This window comes from Watersipora subatra, chromosome 1 (genome assembly GCF_963576615.1).
Source record: "Watersipora subatra chromosome 1, tzWatSuba1.1, whole genome shotgun sequence".
Classification (NCBI taxonomy): Eukaryota; Metazoa; Bryozoa; class Gymnolaemata; order Cheilostomatida; family Watersiporidae; genus Watersipora; species Watersipora subatra.
In genome coordinates this window covers 59,539,472-59,563,238 of record NC_088708.1, presented here as the reverse complement: position 1 = coordinate 59,563,238, position 23,767 = coordinate 59,539,472, and the positions used below count along the sequence as shown (strand labels likewise).

The following is a 23,767-nucleotide window of genomic DNA, read 5'->3' as shown; positions in this document are numbered from 1 at the left end:
CTGATTGGTTTCTTAAGAAGTTCATTGCTGTTTTTCTTGTTACAAATAAGAAGTGCTTTTCTGTCAGATACCTTTTAATCACTCTCTTCCCACAATGTGATATGTTTTTGCAAACCTATTGGTAACACATTATTTATATTAAGAAACCCAGCTTTGCCATTGTGTGTGCGTATGTCTGGTAGTATGTGTAATGTTGTGTTTCAACACGTTTTGACCAATATCATTCAAACTTCACACGTATATTATGCTTTGTGCCTTCCATGAGGTCGCTAAAAACATGGACCTCAAAACCCAGTCTGATATCTGAGAACCAGCCTCTTAAGCACCCACCTTTGGGCATCACTGGGCTTACTGCTAGCTTGATTTAAATAATCCCAAGTTTATTTATTGTTTATAAATATGTTAAGGTGTTGCAACATGGATTTTAAGCATGTAAAAGCAGTAATTGATGTGATCAGACTTACTCTTTAGAAACTGTCAGTATTTTTCCCAACAATAATTATCTTTTTTTCATTTTAAACCATCTTTGTTAGTTTCTTTTGTTTTTAAAATTAAATCGACGGTTGAGCCAAGATCGGCCATTTATTATTAAAGTCTTCATGTTTGGTTTAGTAATAATGTTTTATTTTAAAAATGCCAATCGATTTCACACTAAGGAACAAGACCGACAGCTGACGAAATAATTCACTTGATTGCTCAACAGCGCTAAGAGTATAGTGTTATTCAAACCTGTTGGAAGCTTAGATTTTCAATGTGTGCTAAGTGATTTCATATGACACTATTTGATGTATTACGGATCGGATCGTGCTCTCATTTCTAATCAAATTTCCTACAGGTAGCCTGATGGCTAGCCGGGAAGCGTTCACCCAGACTGACCGGGAGGTTCATGATGTCTATTATTATAAGATAAGAGCATACAATGCAGAGGTAAAGAATCTTTGTGTTCAATTGGTTTTGTATCTTGACAACTTGGTTTTAATATGGCGAAAGGAGAATTATGTGCAAATTTGAACACTTCTTTCCTACGTCATCAGCCTATATCTAGAGGAATTGTGAGCATTTACATCCATATATACTTGAGACTTACAGTCGTGGCCAAAAGTATTACCACCCCTCATCATTTTGTGACACCAATTAGGTTTTTGCTTATTTACCACCACTCTGCGCCAGAACAGACAATATACGTATCAAATGATTCCTCAGAAGATTTTCTATCCTTTAAAAAGATTCATCTAAAATAAAACTATCCCAGCAGTCTCTGGGGCATATATAACCGACAAAATATTTTGTGTTAAAATTTGGAGTTAATCCCTGAGGCCAATTCCTCAGTAAAAATGGTTTTATTGTTAGAGGTTTTAATCTCATTAGAAAGATTTGATTTTCAGCTTTGAAATGATGTGCGATACGCATGGCTTAAATAGATTATACAGTAGGTAAAGTCTATTCAGAGTTAATTCAATTTTTGCTAAATGAACTAGACAACTAAGACAGGGCCGTTAATACTTTTGGCCACGCCTGTAGTTAGTTTTTATCTTTCGCTGTCATTGTGTGTTGAAGTTGAGTTCATAGTTTAATTATCTACTGGCACGCTCATGGGTGCCATATTATAATAAGTGCAGCATGCGGCCTACATGTCCTATTCCAAAGTAAGAAATGATGAAAACAATGGTTACTCTGTGTGTCTAACAGAGAGAGTTGCTGCTCTTACGACGAGACCAGTACATACAGCAGCTTCAGTTACATCTGAAAGAGCTTGAGAAAGAGACTAGCAACAAGCTCAACCTCTACAGTTATGACTCGGAGAAGGTTAGACAACTCCAGCAGGAGTTTCAGCATTGCACCATCACTACAGAGCAGCTGCAACACAAAGCGCAGGTATTTCTAGTTCGTCTTTCTTCTTTGTAAAACAAATTAAACTTGTAGTTTATGCTTTTGACATTTGAGCTACTTGTACAAAGCTTTTGCATTCACAGACCTGGCTTTCTCTATGGCTATGTGTATTTTTATTCGGCTAGTTTCTTGTTCGGGTTGATGGTTGTTATAAGGATATGTATGGAAGATATCATCAAGAAACATACTTCTGTTGAGGTCATGCTAAATGAAGCGACTATGGCATTGTTTTTAATAGCTGAAGATCCTTTCGCAATGACAAATAAGTTATTGAAAGTGTTTGATGTATTGCATCAACCATTTTAGTTGCTCTCATGTGCACTATTTTCATTCAATGTTATTGTTAGCTGGTGATATAGGATCAAAATAAAAAAATTGGCTGTTATTATTGTTAATTATCACATAAGTGAGATTGTTAAGCAGTACTTTATTACAATGAGTTAATTCCCATCTAGTATGTTTGAAAGTTTTGCTCTCATAACATTTTAATTGGCTAAATATGTTGGATGATGTTGAGTGATGAAAGCAAAGGAAAAAGAAATGTTTCATATCACAAGTGTATCAGAGCTTTTGCGGCACCTGTTTATATTTCAAGGTTGTCATTAGGTTGATGAACATTTTAAGCAGTCACTATTCTGTTAACGTAATTTCTTATATGGTGAATAGACTCCATCTTGATAGGTAGTAAGGAGTTAAATGAAAGGCTGGCAGCCAGAGCTGCTTTCGTTTACTTTACGGCATCATAAGCATGTGCTGGTAGGTTAGTCTTTAAACGGAATGTCAGATAGTATAGTCGGAACTAACAAGTACTTGGAATAGAATTAAGGTATACAGTTGTGTATAGAGCCGGCATGAATGTCTGTCATCTATTCATGAGGACAATTTGTGGTTACTGAGCATTATTCTGCAGGGGTAGTAATATATTCTGTTGCATAACTTTTGACCCCTCCCCCTCCCTTCGTGACAGGAACCTTTTTACCAGTCTAGTGGCAGGCAATAAGCATTGCCTAAATTATTCTAATGTTTGTTAATAAGCTTACCATGCTAGAATTATCATATGATCAGACGTGCCATTGAAAATCTTAAATATAGTGTTATCCTCTACTCTGAAGTCTCATGGTGGCATCAGTATGTATTTTTGTTGAGCACCGGTTTACCAGTATGTATTTGTAATTGTTTCGTGTTAATAGTTTATGTGGATAAATAATCAACTATTAGTGTTGAAACCTGTGTCATTCGGATGACGACCGCGGTTTTCATTGTTTCAAAAACATTGATATTCGAATTCTCATATTTATAGGAAATTCTCAACTTCAACTTGGATGCGTTGAATGATGGGCATGAGCTAAATGACCTGCCACATGTCGAGGATAAGGATGTGGATCTCAACACATTCAGGCTTGGACCTGTAACACCCACGATACCCGGTGGTTCACGAGCCCCATCTCTTATGCCTAATTTACCGAGAGTGGGTGATGGGACAGAGATTTCATATTCTCCTTTGGTAGGCCAAGGTGAGATTTTTGCTATCTCTGATTATTATACCCAAAGCTGTTTTACTCAGGCTGATGTACCTTTTGGTTCTGGAATGATTATTAAAGACATTCTGTTATTGAAGTTTCCACCTAATTAGACTGGTATGTATGTATGCGTATGTATGTGCTTTATTCTTTAGGAGGAATGAGCAATTTCACAGCCGGTGCATACAATTTCCCTCGGACAGCAGAGGTAGGCTATGGACTCTATAATTCACCATCAAGAACGGTCAGTGTAGCCTATTTGTGGTTGTCTGTCTGTTTTTTTTTTGTTGAGATAGCAGGTTTCTTTGGTTATCTTTCCTTGTTGCGCTCTCAGTACTGCTTCGGGATTCTGATAGATTCTTAAATTGAACGATGTACGAGTGTCAATCCTCCCATACCTTTTGTTTCAGACCTTTCAAACTATGTTTCAACTTTTTTCTTTTTAGCAGTGTCTCAAATAAACTGAGCTGGTGTTGATAGCCAATTCATTGAGCCTTGTCAGTCCCGTGCAGTTTTTAATAATGTGAACATACACAGATGTTTTAGGGTCATTTACTTCATCGGTTGTAACGACAGGGTGTATTATCTCATTGTTTCAAATTTCTACAATATTGGTGTAGTAAAAGATATATGTTCTCTGTCAGTCGATCACATCCTTTTTCATTTCTATTGTGTATTTATCTGTATGATATAGTCGTGTTGTAATTACCCTGTTTTGTCAAGCTATTGTAATCTATTTATAGAAAACAGGCCTGATCAAAGTGTCGTATAATTGCAGAAATTAGATTCCATTTATTTCACAACCATTAATTTGTTTTATCATTCCCACCTTGCAGTTTGAATGTACGATTTTAGCATAATTATGCTGTCTGAGATCATAGAACGATTTAAGTTCTATCTCAGAATCTTCAGAATAGTTGAATCTTCTTTGTGCTTGCCAAAATGAAGATTTTCAAGAGGGTTAACATTCAAAGTTGAGAAAGAGGGCCATAAAAGGCAGTTTATGTTGTCAAGGAAAGTTGAGTGAATTGTGCAACAGACAAACGGCTGTAGATTGAATCAAAATGTTTAAAATGCATGAAATATGTTTGGTTGCAAATCAACCCAACTTTGGAGGCTGTGAAATATGGGTCATATTATAATTCAAGGTTTTTTTCTATCAAGGAGTCTTCATCTGGTTTCACTGCCTCCACTACGAATCATCAAAATGCATTTAATCTCGCAATGGCTAGTCACCCAACAGCAACATCTCAGTTCACCGGCCTTGACATGCACGGCTTCCGCGGGGAGGAGATTTTAAGGATGCTCAGCTCAGACAATTCTTTGCCTCATCATCAACACAATGGTCACGCTACTATGCCTTTCTACTCAAGTTCTGCCATTTCTTCAGCTTCATCGTCGAAGCCTGATGTGATTCCGAAAACATCATCTCCTTCAACAAGTTTTGGTAAGTGAGAGGTATGGTTGAGTTTGATGAGCGGAAGATGAGTTCTGATTATTAGAGTGTAGATAAGCATAGAGTACAATGGCTGACCTTGGTTGACTCGCGGAACACTCTTATTTGGAGCGATAATTTTGAGCTGCAACATAACCAACCGTTGAGTTATCCACAGCAATATATTTGTATAACCCAATGGCTGTTCAATCTGTCTGCAATTGAAATTGTTTTGTATGTTTTTATAATTTTGGTGAAGCCATACACATTCCGTTTTCAGCGCACACTCTCTGATTGGATATATTATAGTTGCTATGTTCCATGCTAGTTTGTATACCATGCCAATATGTTTTAGTGCCACACCAGCCCATCCTGTCAATATCCGGTGCTATGGGATTGGATCGGCTCGACCTGGACTACCAGCATCCTTCTCCAGGCAAGCCATCTTCCCAAAAATGGTCACAAATCGGTAAGTTTTAAAATTTTGCACATGTTATAGGCACTGCGGCTGCTTCTATAACTACAGTGGACCCTCGCCATACGATTTTAATTTGTTCTGATATTGGCATCATAAGGTGAAAATATCATATAGAGTGGTATAGAAACCCACAGTAGTTATCTAATGTAAAAAACCTCCTAGTAAAAAGCCTCAAAATTTCATATACGTACTGTACATATTCAAAATTAGGAACAAAATAGTATGTTAACCTTAGTAACTATAGTTACCTACAGTAAGTAGCTAGTTTAGTGGTTATGATCTGCAATAAAATGTAACATTACAATGTATTATGTGCATACCATAGGGAGTTCTTACCTTCCGACACAGACGTATAACATGAAATTTGAATTTAATTTAAATGTATTTAGCTTACTAAACACACACTTGAAGCTACACTGTAAGTGTTAGTATGTATTTTACTAAACGTTAATTTTGTCATCTAAAATTTTATCATCTATTTGTTTCCAGTTTCGTTTTCGCAATAATTAATATTATCGATTATTAATAACAAATAATGCTGAACTGAGAACGAACGAGCATTGTATTTCTTAGACGCGTTGTGAGAAGGATTTCGGCGAATAGCGTCAGCGTTTTCAGCCAATCGGTATCTACATTACTCCAACGCATTCAACACACTGACTTCCAAATCTTAATTTCGAGGAAACTTTTGCTGATATCGTATGGCGAAGAAAATGTCGCATGGCAGAGACAAAAAAACAACACTTGTGTTCCTAGTCAAAAGGTTAAAAAATCGAATAACAAAGACATTGTGACTCGGGGGGCGCTGTACATCGCTCTCTACGCGTTCGCATCGTCGGTTGTTCAGTTACTCAGCCTTACTCCGGTCATACATCTTATGACTGTTAGCGTGACACGCAAATAGGGAGCAAATGTCTTAAAAGGAACTGCTGTTTCTTAGGAACCAAGTGAATACACAAGCAAGACTCCTTATTATTCATTCTATTTAAACTTATTAATAAACTTATCAAGTATTTAAGCTGTTTTTAACCATTGAAATAATCATAACATCATTCTAAATATTGTACAATTATGGTTTTTGTTTATTGCTCAAAAGTTTGTTGACTGCCTATTTAATTGGACCACTATTTTTAATAAAAATAATACTGTAAGTCAATCATTATTACAAAATAGGTTCACTATATATTCGAACAAATTGATTAAATATTTATCAACTCGTTTTGTTTTAATGTTTTAATTTTAGTATAAAAAGGTTATAGTCAAAGGCCAGTTGAACTAGGTATCTAAACTGTATCTTATAACCAGGTCAGTGTTATAGTGTGAGCGTTAGGATTGTGTAGCCAATAGCTTTTTTCTGGGTTCCAACCAAGGTATACTCAACAACTATAACAAGAACCAGCCACTAGTTGATAGCTGATAGCTAGCTAACTGTTACGTACCAGCTACTAGTAGCATTCAGAGTATAAAGGAAATTTTACTCAAACTGAAAAAAAAATAATTTGTTAAGTAGGCTAATACGTATATTTCTGATGTTGGCCAAAATTGAGTAATATTGATCAATTGGGCAAAATGATCAGAGTTTTATAAGTATACTAGAAAGCGGGGCGGCGGCGCCCGAGTAATAAAAAAGTCTGTACAAGAAGTTTGTTTTCATTTAAAGTATACAACATTTACCATCATAACTTTTAAACTTCATATTGTGAGAAAAGTGTTTTTTGTGCAATACAAATTTATTAAGAGAAAAAAACATAACTGTAAATGTTTTCAAACTACTTTTAACTTTTATATTATGATATAAGTGTTTTTAAGAGGAAAAATATAACTAGAGGAAGAATTAGAAGGAAAAATAAAACTGTAAAGATGTTTAATTGTGAAATAATTAGCAAGTGATTGCTGAATAAAGTATGATTTATTATAATGGTTACAATGAAAAATGAATTGATACTGATACAATTAAAACAAAGTAAAAAATAACCAACTAAACATCACAAATATTTTGAATTAATAATAACAAAGACTACATACATGTATAAGCATATGCTTAAAAAAAGGTTACTATTGCTAGAGAAGCTATCCATCAACATTTTGAGTACGACGATACTGGTACGTCTCGATTGTCAATTCTGGCACAAACATAAAAATGAGATATCGAAATTAAATACATCAGCAAAGCGCACAAGGGTACTTTGTGTGACTGAACAAAGAGAGGATGTAGAGGCAATTCCTACTGGAGAATGTTCATGTGAAGATTTTTTAGTTTTACAATTTCTAGTGATTGCTGGAAATTGACAATCAAAATTGTGCTGTTACAGTCGCACTCTAACGGAATATTTAAAATTAAAATGGTACAGTTGAAAATAGCAGATAACAAAATGAATAATATATTTTAAATCGACTTTTAAAAAATTTCAAAAGAAGAACAAACGTCAAAGGTAATACTAGTTCAGAATAAAATGTACGTATTTAGCTTTAATCGCGATAAGGATAAATAACATGGATGAGTGAAACCAAATAAAAATGGCTCAGCCTTGTGGTTAGGCACACATGTTTGCATACTTGCAATGGCAATCAGTGCGAATTTAATTCCAATGCAGTGGGGATTTTTCATTGCTTTTAACCGCTATAGTTGGACACAGCGACAACAAAAAACAAAAGATTGAAAAAGACAAATATTGGGATTTATGTATGTACTCAACTGCCTGTCAGCTTTGCAGAATAAACTTTCCTATACTAGGAGAGGCTATAATAAGGTGTTCCGTGACATTAAAAAATTCTTGTGTAAGGGAAGAGTTATAAGAACAGACCACCAGGCCTCTATGTGTTACGTACGATGTCTACGTACGGCTTACTTAATGTGCAAAAGCAGACCCACTCCAAGCAATGCCAGGCTCCACAGACCCACTCCAAGCAATGCCAGGCTCCACAGACCCACTCCAAGCAATACCAGGCTTCATTGGCAATCTTGCGACTCTCATTTTCCATATAAAAACACCATAATGTATCTGTGTAACAATGTAATAATCTAATGTAATAAACGAGTTCATGGATTGATCTCATGAAAGCGGTGTAGAAAATTTCATTTAAAATCTACATGCGTGTTGATTAAAATTAAAATAAATTTCAAATAGCGCCTGCTTAATGCTAGTATACTATATTTGATTTAGGATGTGGCTCTAAAATGCTATATTCAACTTACAAAAATATTAAAATTGTGTTTGAATTCTTTTATTTGTCTCCAAGCTTTTAATAATTATAATTGACAAGATTCAAATATCAAAACAAGCACTATTTGCTGGAATGTGAATTATGGTATTTGAAGCAAGGCATGATGGCAAACATGGCTAAGTGATGCATCCTGCTTTGAAAATAGATGAAATGAATCATTCTGAAGTGGTTACAGACAATTTAACAAAGTTGATATCTTAGTGCCCCAACAATAAATGCTTTTCCGATTTAAACCAACGCACAATGTATTTTTATTATGAAAATAACTTTTCATAACCATCGCCATACCAAATTTTCAATTAACCTTACTCAAGGGCAAAATATTTTCATATGATCGTATATAAAATTATTCTTTAATCAAAATCGGTATTCATAAACTAATTTAAATTACAGACACCTAAACTCTTAGCAGATGCTAAATTGTAATTTTAAAAAATTGAATATTTCAATTTTTCAGGTTATTGTAAACAAATTGCATTAGTCTACCTTTTAGTCAAGTCCAATCTGAGTATTTGAAGCTATCCATGATTTCTACTTTTCAATGGATGCGAGCTTGTTTAAAAGATTGCATGATGTAGGTTTGGGAATTCTGGACAAAGTCAATAATGAAATTGGATGATTTGTCGAAAGGCAATATAGTTTATCACTCCTGACACAAATTGAATCTTGTTCTAATTAGGTATCACTGTTTGTCATTAAGATTATAAGACATGCTCAGATGATTTTAAGTAAATTTCATTCTTTCACTACCAAAAGTGCCTCGCCTATATGGGTCGGGTCGTTCTAGTGGAAAGCCCCTTTAGCAGGTTGTGGTAGTTACGGGTGATTTATTTAATAGATTTACCTAAAGTTCTGTTATAATATAGCTAAGGTGTCGGATTATCTTTCCACCAAATAACAGAGTGTAGGCATTATTCACAACTACCGTAGCGATCATGGTTGCCAAGGTTTTTTATCGTAGCTTATAGTAAGTAAAAACGACTCTTGTCTGTGAATGAAACATCTTTCTGTGAAACAAGCTGGTGAAACTCTTCAACATTGAACCTGGGATGTTTCTCATAACAATATTTCAGACAGTGATATGGATTCTAAATGTTTCAAACACTTTTCAGAGTATGCAGGATCTCCTAATCTGAAACAAAAAACACTCACGTCCCGCCATTCTCGTAATAGTAATTTTCCTTTTCTACTAGTAATAATCACGACTAACATTTCTCTAGCAAATGTTGCTACATAATCTCAACCAGGTGCCACTAATCAAACATATGATTCTACTATTACTAGTCTGACTCTAATTCTCCGATTAGTATGTATTACAGCATTGGCAATGATAAGCCTGGTGCAAATGAGTCTGTGGTAACTGCTAATGTAGAAACAAATGTTGGTGCAAAAATCTGATTTAAAAATAACTTTCGTTTGAAGCTTTAGAACAAAAATTCAAGCATTCAGTGAAAAAAAACTGAGCATGTGTCTGTGAAGAAAATCTTTAGCAGAAATTAATTCTCTTACAACAAGCAAAATATCTGTAGCAAGAGTTAGGTTTATAAAATTTGTGGCCATATGTATACTGGTTTGACTCGCATAGTATTTGTATTCGGGTTTTCTCGAGTAGCATATCAGTTGATGAACATTTCAGGGAAATACCTTACATATCATAGGCATACACAAAGGCTCTCCCATAATATGAAGGTTGATAGTGAACGCCCTGGGCCAAAAGCCAAAGCTCAGTGTTATCATTAGGCAGCTTTTAACTATGGCATTTGTTAGCGAACAAAGAACAATTAGTGGCAATTGATTATTCAATCCTGACGGAAGATATTGCTTTGTTTTTGATGAGAGGGAATGTAGTAAGAAACCATCTGCGCATTTGTTTAGACAGCTTATCCTGTCTACATAGTAGCCGCTGTAATATTTTACTTTGATTGAAAGCGTAGTGGATTTGTACTTTTGAATAAGCCTATTATCATCGGCTAGCCAAATGTCTTATGAAAAATGACTAAATTGAAGAGCAAAGAAAAGCGGGCAGATGGAATAACTGAATTCCCTACGATCAAGACTTTTCAAGGCTACCTAAGAGTTGGCACTGCCGTAGCTAAACCAATGGCGTCTCTGACTGCTATTCATTAAGGAGTAAATAAAAACGGCTGCTCAAATTACCTTGGCAATTTTGCTCTCTTTTAAATGAGAATCGATGATGTTTGAAAGAGTTTATTTATAATGATGATTTTTAGTCATGACCCATAGTGTACATATCTATAATGCATGCCTAAGTTGATAACACTGACAATATATATCACATTAAATAACACTGACAATTTTAAGCCTGCTTGAAATTGTCAGTGTTATTTACTGTAATATATATTGAGGATTTAGGATGAAATTTATTTTTAGCAGCAATAGTAATAGCAATAATTTAGCAGCAATAGTAGAACTGCTAGTCACTTAAATTGAATGATGAGAGCTTTGTTTAGCAAAATATTTTTATTCACTCTATAAAGTAATTATAATGTGCAGGACCAGATAACTCCGAGTTGTCTTGAAAATCAGCTGTACTTGAAGTGAATATTAAAGAGGAAATATTTGCAGAATTTAGTTTGCTGCAACTGCAGCTGTTAGAGCATCTATTCTTGACCTCTTGCTAAGTTGCAGTTCGCTTCTCCACTCCTTTGCAGCAGCTGTTGGATCTGACAGTCTAATGGAGGGTGACTGGCAGGCTGTTGGCAGCAGAAAGGGCAGGCCGGCATCTAATCCATCAGCAGCAGCCAAACAGTTGCCAATGTCTATTAACCATCAAGGAATGGGCGCTATTCCCGAAGTTGGTGCTAACTTTGAGCAGATGGTTATTGCAGTCCAGGATAAATATCAGCTGACAAGGTAATATTTGTTGTAACAAGGATGTTTCGCCAAGTTTAATACACGTCCATTATTTGTACTGATAGTCAAGTTAAGTTATTCAGTTTTCTGATAAGAAGCGATTGATTCTTTTAAATGGTGAACTCTCTCCCTTAGATTTTCTCTTTGTAAAGCAGCTATATAAAGGCCTGGCTACATACGCTGACAAAATGTATGACCAATGCCTAGCGTAAATGTCTGCTGTGGTGACACATGCCTCCCATAGACATCTATGACAATTAGATTGATGAATGAGAATTGGTCTTAGCCGTGTGAAGGTCATGTGAAGGTCATGCCGTCCTTTCTGGTTTTTCATTATCAGCATATTAATTATCGAATATGGATCAACAGCAATTTGTAACAGTTATAATATTTGCGCTGCTATGTCTTTGCTCAAGGTACAAAATGCGTAAACAATAAAAGCTTAAGCGCAAAAATAATTTGGAGTTCATGAAATTAATCAAACTGAAAAAAATTGGGTCTGAACTGATTTAGCCAGCTAGAATTATCGAAATGGTTTCATGAGCAATTCCAATTTACACCAAGTTAGAGGATCTCCATTTATTCTACTTAAATAGTTATTTGTGTGAAATACTGTTGTCACACTTGGAAAGCACCTGTTGTTACACTTCGAAAGCAAATCTCAAATAAAATCACCGTACTGGAAATTAATGAAATGGAACTGTGATCCTGTTCAGTGAGAATCAAACCTGTTGGCTAATGGCAGATGCGTCAGTTTCTTTTTGGCTAACATAGTCAAACATGTTCCTTTAGACATGGAGGTTACGCAAACGACATGACACATCTCATCTGTGTATGTAGTAAGTAATGAGTAATGAGCGCATAAATTTGTTTGATCTAATATTTTCAAGGACATATATAATCTTCAACAACTTATCAGGCTTTCATCAATCATTGGATAATGTGCCTTTATTGTCAGCAATTTTTAACACATGCCTTCATATGTGTTAGCTGAGAGCCTTCTCTGCTATTTAGCCTGAAAATAATGCTTAGCAAATCTGACTAATGTTTATTATCCTTTGTCTGTACACCTTTGCTTTTGCTGTTTAGGCCAGAGGTAATTGCTGTCTTACAAGGGGTTAGAAATGAGAGGCATGGCGACATGAACATACCTCTCACTGAATTAATGAGGGACGCTGAGCGGCTACTCACAAAGAGCAAGAATATCCTCAAGCCTGCCAGCTTGACTGTAAGAGCAAGGGTAAGTTAGCACAATTTTCTTATTGCTATCATTAAAACATGGAGTGGCAGGTTAACTGTCCCTGTGTGGGCTCAATCAATACATACAATTTCTCCATTCTTAAGCCTTCATAAATACCGAATGAGAAATAATTTATATATAGTACGCACTCTTACAACGCTCTTACAACGTAAATAATCCATTCTAGGAACATTTAATTTATAGAGACTTTACATTATAAGAACAGTAAAATACATGTTAAATGCCTAATCCGTTCCAAGATCTTTTCTCACCCCTTTGGGCATACAAAAAGGAAAAACTTTACTTTTTTAACTTGTGGGCTGTACCGTAACTGCAGTATTATTAGTTTGCATAGACAACTTTCCTGTCCTATGATCAATCTCACTGGTTTTTATAGACCATGAATGCGGTAATTCTACAATAATTTGATGGGAACGCACATCTTCGTTGTTCATTTACAACAATTTGCTTATTTATTTAAACAGCAACGTGTACTCTTCAAAGTAAAACTAATAAATATTTTATACGTCTACAAGAAAGCAAAACAAACAAATATTTTACAAAAAGTGGAATATATTGAAGAATGAAAATAAGAAAATATAAAAAAGTGAAAATATTTTACCTGTCCGTCGTCTATCTGTATCCAGGGTTCAAGGTTAGGATAAAAAAGAGAACTTTAAACGATACTCCAACTCGGGACATTCGGTTTGGTGGACGACGCTGTAACATCTGCACCAATCGATTGCCTTTGTATTAATGAACAATGCGCAGCTACCCTATGCTATGTTTTGTCGTCACATTTGACGATGTATCATGACGAGCTAGATTGTTGCGAAAGTTGTATACATGTACATTGTACGTTTATATGTAGGTATAACGCTATGCGCGCGTCATTTTCTTGCAAGCGCGGTGAGATAGATCAACGGTCAAATCGAATTTGAGAACTCGTGACTAGACACTTTACGTTGTATAACATTTTTATATGTTATCTGGAATTTACATTATAATAGCATCTACTGTATATTCAATTTTTGAAATGAGTGTTCCTTATTGAACAAATTACAATTTTCATAGTAGTTCTTTCTATCTGAACGCAGCTTTATTTGAGATTCGTTGTTAATAAAATATGATTTTTGAATTATTGCTAAATTGTCAAAAATGATAAAGTGTAGTACAGATGTCAAAGGCTTTTATTTAAGCTTTACAATAGCAGTTGTTTCAAGTCTGCCAACTTTATCCAATCATAAAATTCTGTACGCGCGATTAGTGAGATGATAAAAATGTTGGCCAATATGGGACTTGAATCTATGGCATTCAGCTTGTTAGACTGATGCTCTAACAGACTGAGTTAATCACCCATCAATCAATCAATAAAGATTGTTTTGTGACAGAACAATCGAACATTTGATGGACAATGGCCAATAATAATATACATGTAAAGTAGAGAGCTGTTTCTACACGTCTTCATTTTTTTCTGACTAATTTAGTTCACCACCATATCAACTGGTAACTCAGTTTTCTGTTCAGCACTTCCTTGATCCTAACACATTGCTGTTAGCACCCCGGTCTTATTTTGCATAACACCGGTTTGCAAAAATTCAAAATTTTATAGGACAGCACTGTTTAAAAAGTTGTCATGGAAACGAGATACTTGCTGTTTGATAAAAAATGAATGGTTTATACTTGGCAATGTAGAACTATTTGCGCGCACATCTGCCAACTTATTAATATGAATTCTCACTGCAATGTCTTTCCAATATTGGCCCTGTTATCATGGCATTGTTCCTAACTTCGGATTAGTTTACTTTTGGAATAAGTATACAATTAGTACTGTACATGCACAATATACATGCATCTAATAAATGCACAAGAGAAGATATATGGTTGTATCAGATGTTCTCCTAGAACCTTGTTGATGAACTTTGCAATAGATCCAATGCTGGCTTAATTGTGAAGATAGCAGAGTTGTCGTTGGTTGTTGGTTGTCAGTAAGTGCCATGGCTACATATCAGCAGTGCGGTGAGTGGCACAGTTGCGCTGCTTTGTCAAACGTTTGGTCAAATCATTTGATGCCCTTTGTGCTGGCCAGTCGTGATCTCTAGACTTCTTTAACTGTGTGCAAGTGCACTCTACAGCTATAGTTTTATGAACTCTGTAATTAATTGCAATAATTATAAAGGCGTAAGTGACTAAAGGAAATCATTGACAGTAAAAGTGCTTCCATGATTATCATCTTTGTGAAATTGTTTAGCAGTTTAGAAAATCTTTTATAATCACATTCGTTTTTTTTTGTTTTCTCTCTCATACGGTTTCAATATTGAGTTTAAAGGCTTTATTTATAATAATTTGTTTGCGGTTGTTACAAACTTGCACTCAGTGATCTTGAGGAGAACATTGTTTGATATGTTATTTTTATCCTTTCCTTGTTTGTTCTTTTATTCCTGTTGTTTACACTCTTACTCTAGAACATTCTTGTTTCAAGCTAGTTTGACTTCGAAGTAAATTCATTCTTATTATTTGCTTTTTAATTTAAACTGTAATATGTTAGACCAATTGTTCCTACAAGAATATATCATATTTCATTTAATTCAGTTCAGAGCCCAAAGAACTTCTAGATAATACTTTCGATAATTGCACTTAGTTTATATAGAACAGTTGTTTTAATGCTAAGTGCAATTATCGAAAGTATTATCTAGAAGTTCTTTGGGCTCTGAATTGAATTAAATGAAATATGATATATGTCAAAATTTAAATATACAAATTTTAAATACCAAACTAAATAAGACAATTAACAATAAAGAGATTTTGATTGTCAATTCACCTTTACAATACAGGGATGGGTAGTGCATAGGTAGAGGTCACAATAACTATACAGAGTTGGTCTAACTCGGATTATGTATATTTTAAATGAAATAACTTATTTATATTGGCTACTTTTTACATCTTATTTTTAATAATAGTGTTTACCCTCTGCTCTTCCACTGGTGTTAACCTTTCTCATCACGTATCACAATGATCATTGCACTGCTCGGAAATCTTTCTTTCAAGTTGATCCAAAGATGTTCACTTGTTTTTTATAATTTTTTGTTTTACTTAAATGAAAAGCATTGCTATTTTCACTATGCAGGTTATTTGCACTCAATTTTAAAACATATGGTTGAAACCTAAAGAAGGAAGTATGAAGCACCATTTAATATTCGTACTACTTAGAGCCAAACTATCTGAAGGAGAATAGCGTGTGTCATGATTCCAAAACTTCAGACTTCATGTCACATGTTGGACATGAATTCGCATGTTGAGGTGATTCTAAGTCCAGGTTCAACTGTATTTATGTGAATCCATGGCATTGGCTGGAAACTTGACGCAAATATTGTATTGTTATTTCATTAGCATTTTAAATTTACATGTAGTAACTAATTTCAAGCTTAAGTTTTAATTGCAGTTGTTAGAATTGAACAATTAGTTTTAGTAGTTCTGTGAACTCCAGTATCAACTATTATAGGAGCAGCGCTTTGCTTCAACTTCTACATTTTTGGAAAAACTTGCAGTTGTCCTCTCTTTATAGTTAGTTTTTAACTAAAAGCCTGATGAGTAATTTGGCATTGTCCCACCTTTGTTTGTTCTCACTATTACTGTTGTTACTGGTTGTGAGTTGGATATCATTATTTTACACCTAGCTGTTGATTGGATATCACCGTTTTGCAACATGAAATGGCAGGTCTCTTGCAGTCTTTGGTTGTGTTGCAGGCTGTACCAGACCATGAAGAGCCTTGTGAGAACCAGCTCTGTCCAGCACGGCTCAAGCTTCTCAAGTATCGCACAGAGCTCTGTCTATCATTCCAGACAACCGGCAAATGCCACATGAAGCCCGGTAGCTGTGTGTACGCTCACGGGCAAGCTGAGTTGCGTCCCCTTCCAAAGGAGGAGTTGTGTGACAGGTATCTGGAAGGGAAATGCAACAATAGGAAGGTCAGTTGTTCTTATTGTTTCACTGCATCTCTTGACATACCAAGGATGTCTTATCAGGACATCATAATAGAGGTCATAGTGACGCCCGAGAGTTTTATGCCAGATAATTATGAGTGTGTATCTACCACAGATGAGCATAGGATTATATTTTCAGATAGTTTTTTAAGCCATACCAAGATGTTTAGTTTGTCCTAGGCAAAAATAGTTCTTACTTTTTCGATTATCCAGAAGCATAATCAACATCAGCTCTGTTTGCTGTGAAAACATGCATACCTTTTTTACACTAGAACGTTTGCATTTTGCACATTTCCATATTTTATTGTGAGCCTTAAATTGTCTTCGTGGCTCATCACCTGTTACAACGCGTATGAGTATCATATAAGTTACAGCGTTACAGTATCAGATAAGTCAAGTTACAGTTATCGTGTTCATGTACGAATATCAAACACTGGCTATTGCGAGTGTGTATTAGATATTGCCTCTATTTCACTTGCTCCTCACCACACACTCTTTGGATAAAAATGGCAGAAACCTCTTGCATTGATATTGTCCTACATACCTAACGCTAGCGCTGAGTGTTAAGACAACTCCTGCCTTTGTCAGACAATCAGCAATAAAAGTTTGTTTCTAGTCTGAAAGGTTTTGGAAATTTCTGACTTGTTTAACAGGCTATGCATCATTTTTGATGCTTTGTTTGTCTTCTGCATATCCTCCCTACCAATTTAATGTACGTTTGTTGAAAACAGTCAGGACAAAGTGACATCGGTATAATTTGAAGCGCTTGCGTTTTAATTTAGCTGAATTCAACAAAGATAACATTGTGCCTTTTGACTGTAATTGATTATAAACTGCGAAATTCAACCTAGCCTTGACTGGGAAACGGCTATATCGAAGTAGAAGTTTTTGGTAGTTTAGCGACATTGAAATATAAACAAAATGAAATGGTACTTTGTCTTACTGTACAAATATCACTCCAAGACATGAAAACGTCACTTTTATGTACATATGAGGCGCTGCAATGTATTTATCTAAATATGGTCCATTGCAGTGTGTTTATGCGCACGGAGCATGTGAGTTGAAGAACAGGCCAATGGTCAACACAGTAGAATATCTCAAGTCCAAGCAAAAGAAATCTCAACCTCTTCCTAGCAGCAAGCCTGCAAATAGCGAGGATTATTCTCTTACCCCGGCGGATTTAGATGTAAGTTAAAAAGAAGATGAGTACTTTTCCAGATTGTCAACTGTTACAGTCGATGCCATTACAGTCGATGGCAAAGATAAAATACTGCACTTCAGAATGTGCAGGCTTATGAATGTTTATTCGAATGATGGTTTCAGAACATTGCTTGAATAAGTGTAAATATAGATGTTGGAGTAGCCTTTGTCTTCATTTTGGTGTCTTGTGCGCACATGTTGTGGAAATGTTTGGCGATAAATAAAGGCCTAGCTATGTATGTCATTTAACACTCTAATGGAATTTTTTTCACTTTCAGCCTCGTGGAGAGGAATGTGCTATTTGTATGGAGCGGATGTCTAAGAAGTCTCGCAAAAAGTTAGAATGTGGACACGATGCATTTCATTATAAGGTGGGCATCTCATCATGCTCTGTATCTATTATCTTGCATAATTGGAAATAATTTCAATGCTTACTATATGCTGTGACAAAGGTATTTCATGCAATCCTACATCTCGGTAGACTGAGAGGTCACGTTGGTTCTAGGTAGAGTTGCCCCGATTTTGGTATCGGAATCCGTATCGGTGCCGATATGGGTGTCAAGTATCTGAATCGGTATCGGCCGATCTTTTCTTAAAAAATCTGAACCTTCCGATACTTTTTACAGATCAACCATTTAGCAGAAAACAGTATTTTAGCCTGCTATACTAATAAAAAATCATCAGCTGTAAGCTTCTTACTTTTATTTAATGAATTTCAGGCCTGCCACACAATTTATTTCATGTCTATAACCTGATCAACACAGCGAAGGAAACTTTTTACCCAGAACGTAAACGAAAAGTGTGGTATTTCCCAATTACAGCGATAGGATTTATTGCAGGCAATCACGAACAAGATAACAAAAATGGGAGACAAGAACGCAGTGTGATATTTCTATTTACTAGCATTACGAAAGTAATTTAAACAGTCGACGCATAAAGTTATCTATCACTCTCTTGATCCTGACGATACAATGGATCGTTTGTATTGTACAATAAACGGTAACCCCATTGGCGTATCGGTATGTAGCCTGTCCTCCAACATCTGTGGCAAGTGAATCCCCCTTCATTATGCTTGGCTACATTGATAATGATGGAAGAAAGAGATGTCTTACTGAGATTATTGAATCACTAACGGTAATTAAAAGAAACATTGATTTGCTCTAAACTTGTACAGGCACAGCAGTTCAGCCAACAATAGAAGAGGGACTGCGTTATCACAGATAGAACTGTACCACTAACAGTAATTACCTTTATTTACAAATTACAAGAAACAGGGACTGTTTTGTTACTACATGCACGGTATATCAGTATGTGAATATGTATATATATTTTTTCCATAAATGTAAACAAATAAATACAATAATATTCATGTTTTCTTTGCATTATGTTTGTATTTGCATAATAAAATGAACAACTATCTATGCAACACAAAAGATCTGAATCGGTATCCGAATCGGATTATTTTTCAATTAGGATTGGTATATCAGATCGGTATCTGAATCGGCTGGTGAATTTAGAATCGGGGCATCTCTAGTTCTAGGCGATAGCATTTGTTGCTTACAGTAGTTTTCAGATTTGCATTCTACTGCAAGTTTTTTCATTTGTTTTTGTCATTGTCCTTTTGCTTTTTGTCAATGTCCTTCTGTTTTGCTGTTTGTTCAACTTTATAGAGAGAGAGTTGATTGGGTTAATTGGTATGCTCTTTTGTTTGATGAGTCCTTTTTGGAAGGATTTTTCTACATCATTCGTTTGTCTTTTTAAGATGCCAAGTAGATGGTTATTCTTGTTGTCTTTCCCCATATTACATTTAGTGTGTGAGCTGTATATATCAGATGGTAGGTCAGCTTTCACATCGAGAGAAAGTTTGTAGTCGTTGTGTGGTGGATGGTAAACCTCGGCGTCCGTACATAGTAGAATTGGAGCAGATCTCTGCTTCGCCATCTGAAGCACTATTCTAGAAACATTACAGTTTTGTAAATTTATACACATGTATGCAGTTATTTGTACAGTTTGGTGCTACATTGCTCAAACAATATTAAACAGTACTTCATAGTGTTTTTGTCAGCTTTAAAATCGTGAATCCAAAGAAGACTAGTGCCAGTGTTGGTAGAGGAAAAATAAAAAGGCTTTACAACTAAAACAACTACCGTATTAATAAAAAATGTGTCAATATCTTCAATTTTTGTTTGAAAATATTAAGCCACTCAAATAGTTAGTAGATGCAACAAACGAAAGCCTAGCGCTAGTGGAGAGTCAGGCATTGATAATCTCTATATACCATACTTTTCGGACTATTAACCGCACCTCTATATAAGCCGCATCTGCTTTATTTTGAAAAAAACTGATAATGAAACAATACATAGGCCGCACCTTTTGTATAGGCCGCAGAACTCATGACGGTGCTTTTTAATACGGCAGCAACTTTGCTGGTTAAAACGGAACAGCGCTGTTGCGAACTGTTCCGTATTAACGGATGCTTTTTAACCCAGTGCCTAACGGAACAGTACCGTTAGGCATTGCTTCGTTTTTTCTTTCACCGCTAGAGGCGCACTAACCGGAGATTCCGGTTCACCTAGCGGTGAAAGAAAAAACTACAAAATAGCCGTACCCTTTTATAAGCCGCATGGCTCAAAACATCAGAAAAAAGTAGCGGCTAATCCTTCGTTTTTTCGTGGTGTCATTTTATCGTTGTCGGCCATCTTTATAGACAAATTTTATCATTAAAAACACGAAGCTTTTGCAATAAATTTTTGAAAACAATGTCTTTGTTTGCAATTTTTTTATTGTAGTATCAAAACAACACCAAAAAATACTATTAAATAAAAGAATAACAATCGTTTTTTACAAATATGGCGGCCTTTTCGTGAACGAGCGCATGTGCAAACGGCTTGATGACGTAAACAAGAACGATGGATAGTCTGAAAAGTACAGTAAATAAATCTCGATGTTTTTCTGTCCAGTTACAGCAATAAACTTTTAGCAACAAAAAATCACCTCTGTAGCAGAGTTGAACTCGCAACATTCATATCACAGGTATATCATCATCATATCTACATACATGCGCACGTAACCACAAAGCTAAGTGCCACAATAGCAAATGACTCTCAAGTGCACATAGCATTGCTAAAAGAGTGTAAAAGGTAAAAGGTCGTAGGGAGACATTCCATGTAAAAATAGAAAATGGCATTTTTTTATTACATTTCCATGTTTAATTAAGGCAGTAGAAATGTCTTGTGAGACGGAATTTGCTAAACAATGCTACACAAATCATGCTAGCTCTGTTAATTTTGTTTAGTTTTAGCTATGTGAATGATAAAATTTAATATTGTATTCTTGAATTGAGTTTATATGGTGAAATCTATATTTATTAATGCTATGCTGTTAATTGTTAACGACATACATGCATATGCTATCTAAATTGTATAGCAGGTATAATACACAAGTATATCATTATTCACATACTACAAATGAATAAATGCATGGAGTTATTATAAGGGGTTGTTGAGTCACTTACCTTATTCCTATTATTACACGCTGATATTTTAAAAGCTTTGAGCGGCCCTTGACAGCAGCCTGACACGCCCAAAGCATTTTAGCTAGAATTTAACAACTAGTAGAAGGGAAGTAATTACCTAGCTGGGCATCTCATTAAACTGTCAGAGTATATCAGTTAATGCAGTCAATAGGATTATATATAAACCGCTAGGAAAGCAGTATTGTACAGTCAATTGCTCTGATAACCTCAGGAATGTTTCTAGCTATGAGTTTTACATCAACATTATATAGCAAGTCTTCTTGTTCACTCAGGAATGTAAATTTTTGAGTCTTTTACTGCAAATCATATGCTGGTATGAAAAATTAGCCGATGCTGCTAGGAAAAACAGCAATGATGCACATAGTGGTTTGCTGTTCAAATAGATATTATGATGCTGCAGCCTGTCATTGAACCTTGTAGACACATGCCAAAAAGGCCATATCTTATTTTTAGTCGCTGAAAATAAGAGTTAATTTGCTCTAGGCAGTTGACTTCTCACAATTCTAGAAACATTTTGTAAAAGCATTGCGCACAAACTTGTCTCCGTTTATTAAAATTCATCTTACAATGTTCCAGAAGGCAAATTCTGGGTTTGTCTCATAGATTCTTTTCACTATTTGAGTTGGATTTTTCAGACATGTAAAAGTGATTTGGTTTTTAAAACATGGTTATACAATGGAAGGTGATATAACAATGGTTGTTACTACGAAAGGTAGTGTAATAAATACGCTAAAGAGAACTCATTAATATCTACTCTACGTTATACAAGTATAAGAATTGTATCATCTACCACTTTTATACATATAGTTTATACAAAGACAAGCCAAACAGCTTTTACCAGATCAAAGAGAGTCTTAATGATTTTATTGAAGAAGTTTCGAGACTTTAAGAAAGACGACTCGACTCCGTAAAGACTTTATTGAACGATCTATTGCAATTGAAAAGCGCACAATCGCAACCTTCTTGAAACTGTTTATGAAACCAATCCCGATAAAAACATTTGCAAGCGCAGGAACAACTTCTTAGTTGCTCCGATGTAAAAGGGTCATGAATTTAAATATGTTTGTTGTTATTATTGCCTTGGTGTTAAACAGCTTGTCAAATCTGCAGCATAAGTAAAAGGCAGGCGCGGCGGCAATTTTTTTCTCATATCACCTTCTGATTTCTATTTTATGTAGTGTCTGAAGAAATGGGTGGCTGGTGAAGGAGATCGAAGTTGCCCACTCTGTCGGAATACTACCCTTTTACCAGAGGAGTATCCACATCTCGGCTCTCACTGACATACTCCTGAATTCATGTCCACTACTTTGTGCTTCAGGTTTTCATTTGTCATTTTTTGTCTTAACGTTTACTGTGCAATAGCAGATTCCTTCTCGATCGTATTCCTCGGCAGGTTGTCTTCTACTTTTGCGCCTTAATAACTTTTCAATGTTTTATTTTTGCACCTTTGTTATTCTACTATACCATGTCCTTGCATTGCAAGATCTCCATTTATAATGAAAATTCTGTAGCTCTCATTTAGTCATTAGTAAAATTCAATTTGTATTTTTGGTTACAAAAGACTTTTTTCATTTTTTGCTTGATATTTTATCGATATCCCACTGAGAGTTGGATCGTGTTGCTTGTAGACTTCTCTCTTTTTGCTTTGTGCTTAGACTTTTTATGATTCTTACGCTAACTAGCTTTATTCTCAACTATTATAGCATTTATCTCAACTTGAAATGTTACATATGTCACATTAGATAAGGTCGCCTTCTTAAATGGTCTTCATTTCAATAAAGTACGCAACGATGTTTAATCAATATTTACTTGTCAAGTTAATCGAGTTAATATTTCAATAGAATGTTCATTGTTTTTCACAATAGCCCGGTTTCCTTGATGTCACACTTTGCTCTTATACATCCCTTTGTTAGGTCACATCAGGCTTCTTTCCTCTTAATGCTGTGCAGTCTCACCTTGGGAATGCAGCAAATAAATGTACAGTTGCATTTCTCGGCGTAATAGCGACGCAGAGAACTTTTATGTTCTGCATCATGCTCCGTAGGTATTGTCGTTCTGAATAAAAGCTTTCTTCTATTTACTATAGCAGTTTGCGCTAGCGTTGTGGTAAAATGGCTGATGTTAGCCTTTCTGCTCAGGACTTGTGAGCATTTCTGCAAACCCTTTATTTGATAGGCACACCTGTAAAATAACGACTGCTGTTCGTCATGTTATGCAAATTCTGCAGTAAACATGACTCATTTGTATACCCTAGGACACTTATATTTCGCTAGTATTTAGTTTCGTGAGTAGCATACAGAGTAAAATTGCGCTGCAACTTAATTTCACAGCTCTGATGAGAGCGAAAACATAGTGGTGTAAAAATAGATGCAGTTGAACAAACATA

General features: G+C 35.4%; 1 protein-coding gene across 3 annotated transcripts; it reads left to right on the top strand.

Moving 5' to 3' along the window:
* Positions 1-840: 840 nt before the first annotated feature.
* Positions 841-23,179, top strand: LOC137402132 (uncharacterized). Of its 3 annotated transcripts, none has more exons than XM_068088618.1 (12): positions 841-927; positions 1,690-1,875; positions 3,191-3,404; positions 3,566-3,618; positions 4,575-4,857; positions 5,201-5,314; positions 11,221-11,422; positions 12,512-12,662; positions 16,410-16,631; positions 17,680-17,832; positions 18,125-18,217; positions 22,560-23,179. In XM_068088618.1, the coding sequence occupies exons 1-12, from the start codon at positions 844-846 to the stop codon at positions 22,659-22,661; spliced, it is 1,857 nt and encodes a 618-aa protein (XP_067944719.1). In that variant the 5' UTR covers positions 841-843; the 3' UTR covers positions 22,662-23,179. The 3 variants fall into 3 exon arrangements, with proteins under 3 accessions (XP_067944719.1, XP_067944713.1, XP_067944706.1); XM_068088612.1 differs by having other exon boundaries at positions 3,566-3,654; positions 11,224-11,422; XM_068088605.1 differs by having other exon boundaries at positions 3,566-3,654.
* The last annotated feature ends 588 nt before the right edge of the window (positions 23,180-23,767 follow it).